This window comes from Opisthorchis viverrini (genome assembly GCF_000715545.1).
Source record: "Opisthorchis viverrini unplaced genomic scaffold opera_v5_19, whole genome shotgun sequence".
In the NCBI taxonomy this organism is placed as follows: Eukaryota; Metazoa; Platyhelminthes; class Trematoda; order Opisthorchiida; family Opisthorchiidae; genus Opisthorchis; species Opisthorchis viverrini.
In genome coordinates this window covers 1,940,445-1,941,196 of record NW_008751675.1, presented here as the reverse complement: position 1 = coordinate 1,941,196, position 752 = coordinate 1,940,445, and the positions used below count along the sequence as shown (strand labels likewise).

Below are 752 nucleotides of genomic sequence, written 5' to 3'. Positions count from 1 at the left end.
GCTGGGTTTAGCTGTCGCAGATGGTGTTTCGCGTTTCGCAGGCGATCTTCGGATAAGACTAAGTGACTGTGTTCGGGAACATCATTGACATATCATCTCTCACAAGTGCTTTCAAGTTCCAGCGGTGTTAGGCGGAATGAATTGCTCTTTGGGTTAATGTATCAAGCTGCGATTTCATCTGTACGACACCATAGATAACATTTGGTTAACAACCATATAAACCGTCGATCTTTGACTTGTTTATTGTAGATCTTAATTTCCTACACTAAATTCGTCGGTTCTGGACGTAGACAGTCGCGAATACTTACGTTCTATCTACCGTTGTACCGCTCAAAGATATAGCAATCGGTGCGAACGTGTCTGTCGCCGCTCCTTATCGTCTCATTGGTTCCCAACTTCATCCAAGTCCCACCAATGTTTCCTCAGCAGATCGATGACTGTCGCACCTGCACACAGATCGTCTGTACCTTTCATGTCGTTCGTATAGCTCATTAGCATTTTGTGTCTACTCTGCTCGCTATCTACGAGTGTTGATAGTTGACGCATCTCAGAAACCACACAGTTTGGTCTCTGACTAGTATTGATATGGATTATACTTTCATCCGCGTGAGAAATGATATGGTGGCTCCCATATTCGTGGTAGAAATGGATGTGGCGCGGATGATCTTCATCCAGGGAACGTTCCTCAATGATATCCTTGCTCATCCACTCTCAGAGATGGTTTTATTCATAGCATTGATGCAGTTTACCAC

The 752-nt window shown here is 44.3% G+C and overlaps 2 protein-coding genes across 2 annotated transcripts in view; one reads left to right on the top strand and one right to left on the bottom strand.

The window, feature by feature from the left end:
- The window catches only part of T265_01766 (hypothetical protein), a gene marked incomplete at both ends in the record, with an annotated part of 32,237 nt that overhangs the window by 11,638 nt on the left and 19,847 nt on the right, over positions 1 to 752 (top strand). The gene's annotated exons all lie outside the window — the stretch shown is intronic.
- On the bottom strand, positions 382 to 705 carry T265_01769 (hypothetical protein; the record flags this gene model as incomplete). The annotated part of the gene is made up of 1 exon (XM_009165859.1): positions 382 to 705. The coding sequence occupies one exon, from the start codon at positions 703 to 705 to the stop codon at positions 382 to 384; it is 324 nt and encodes a 107-aa protein (XP_009164123.1).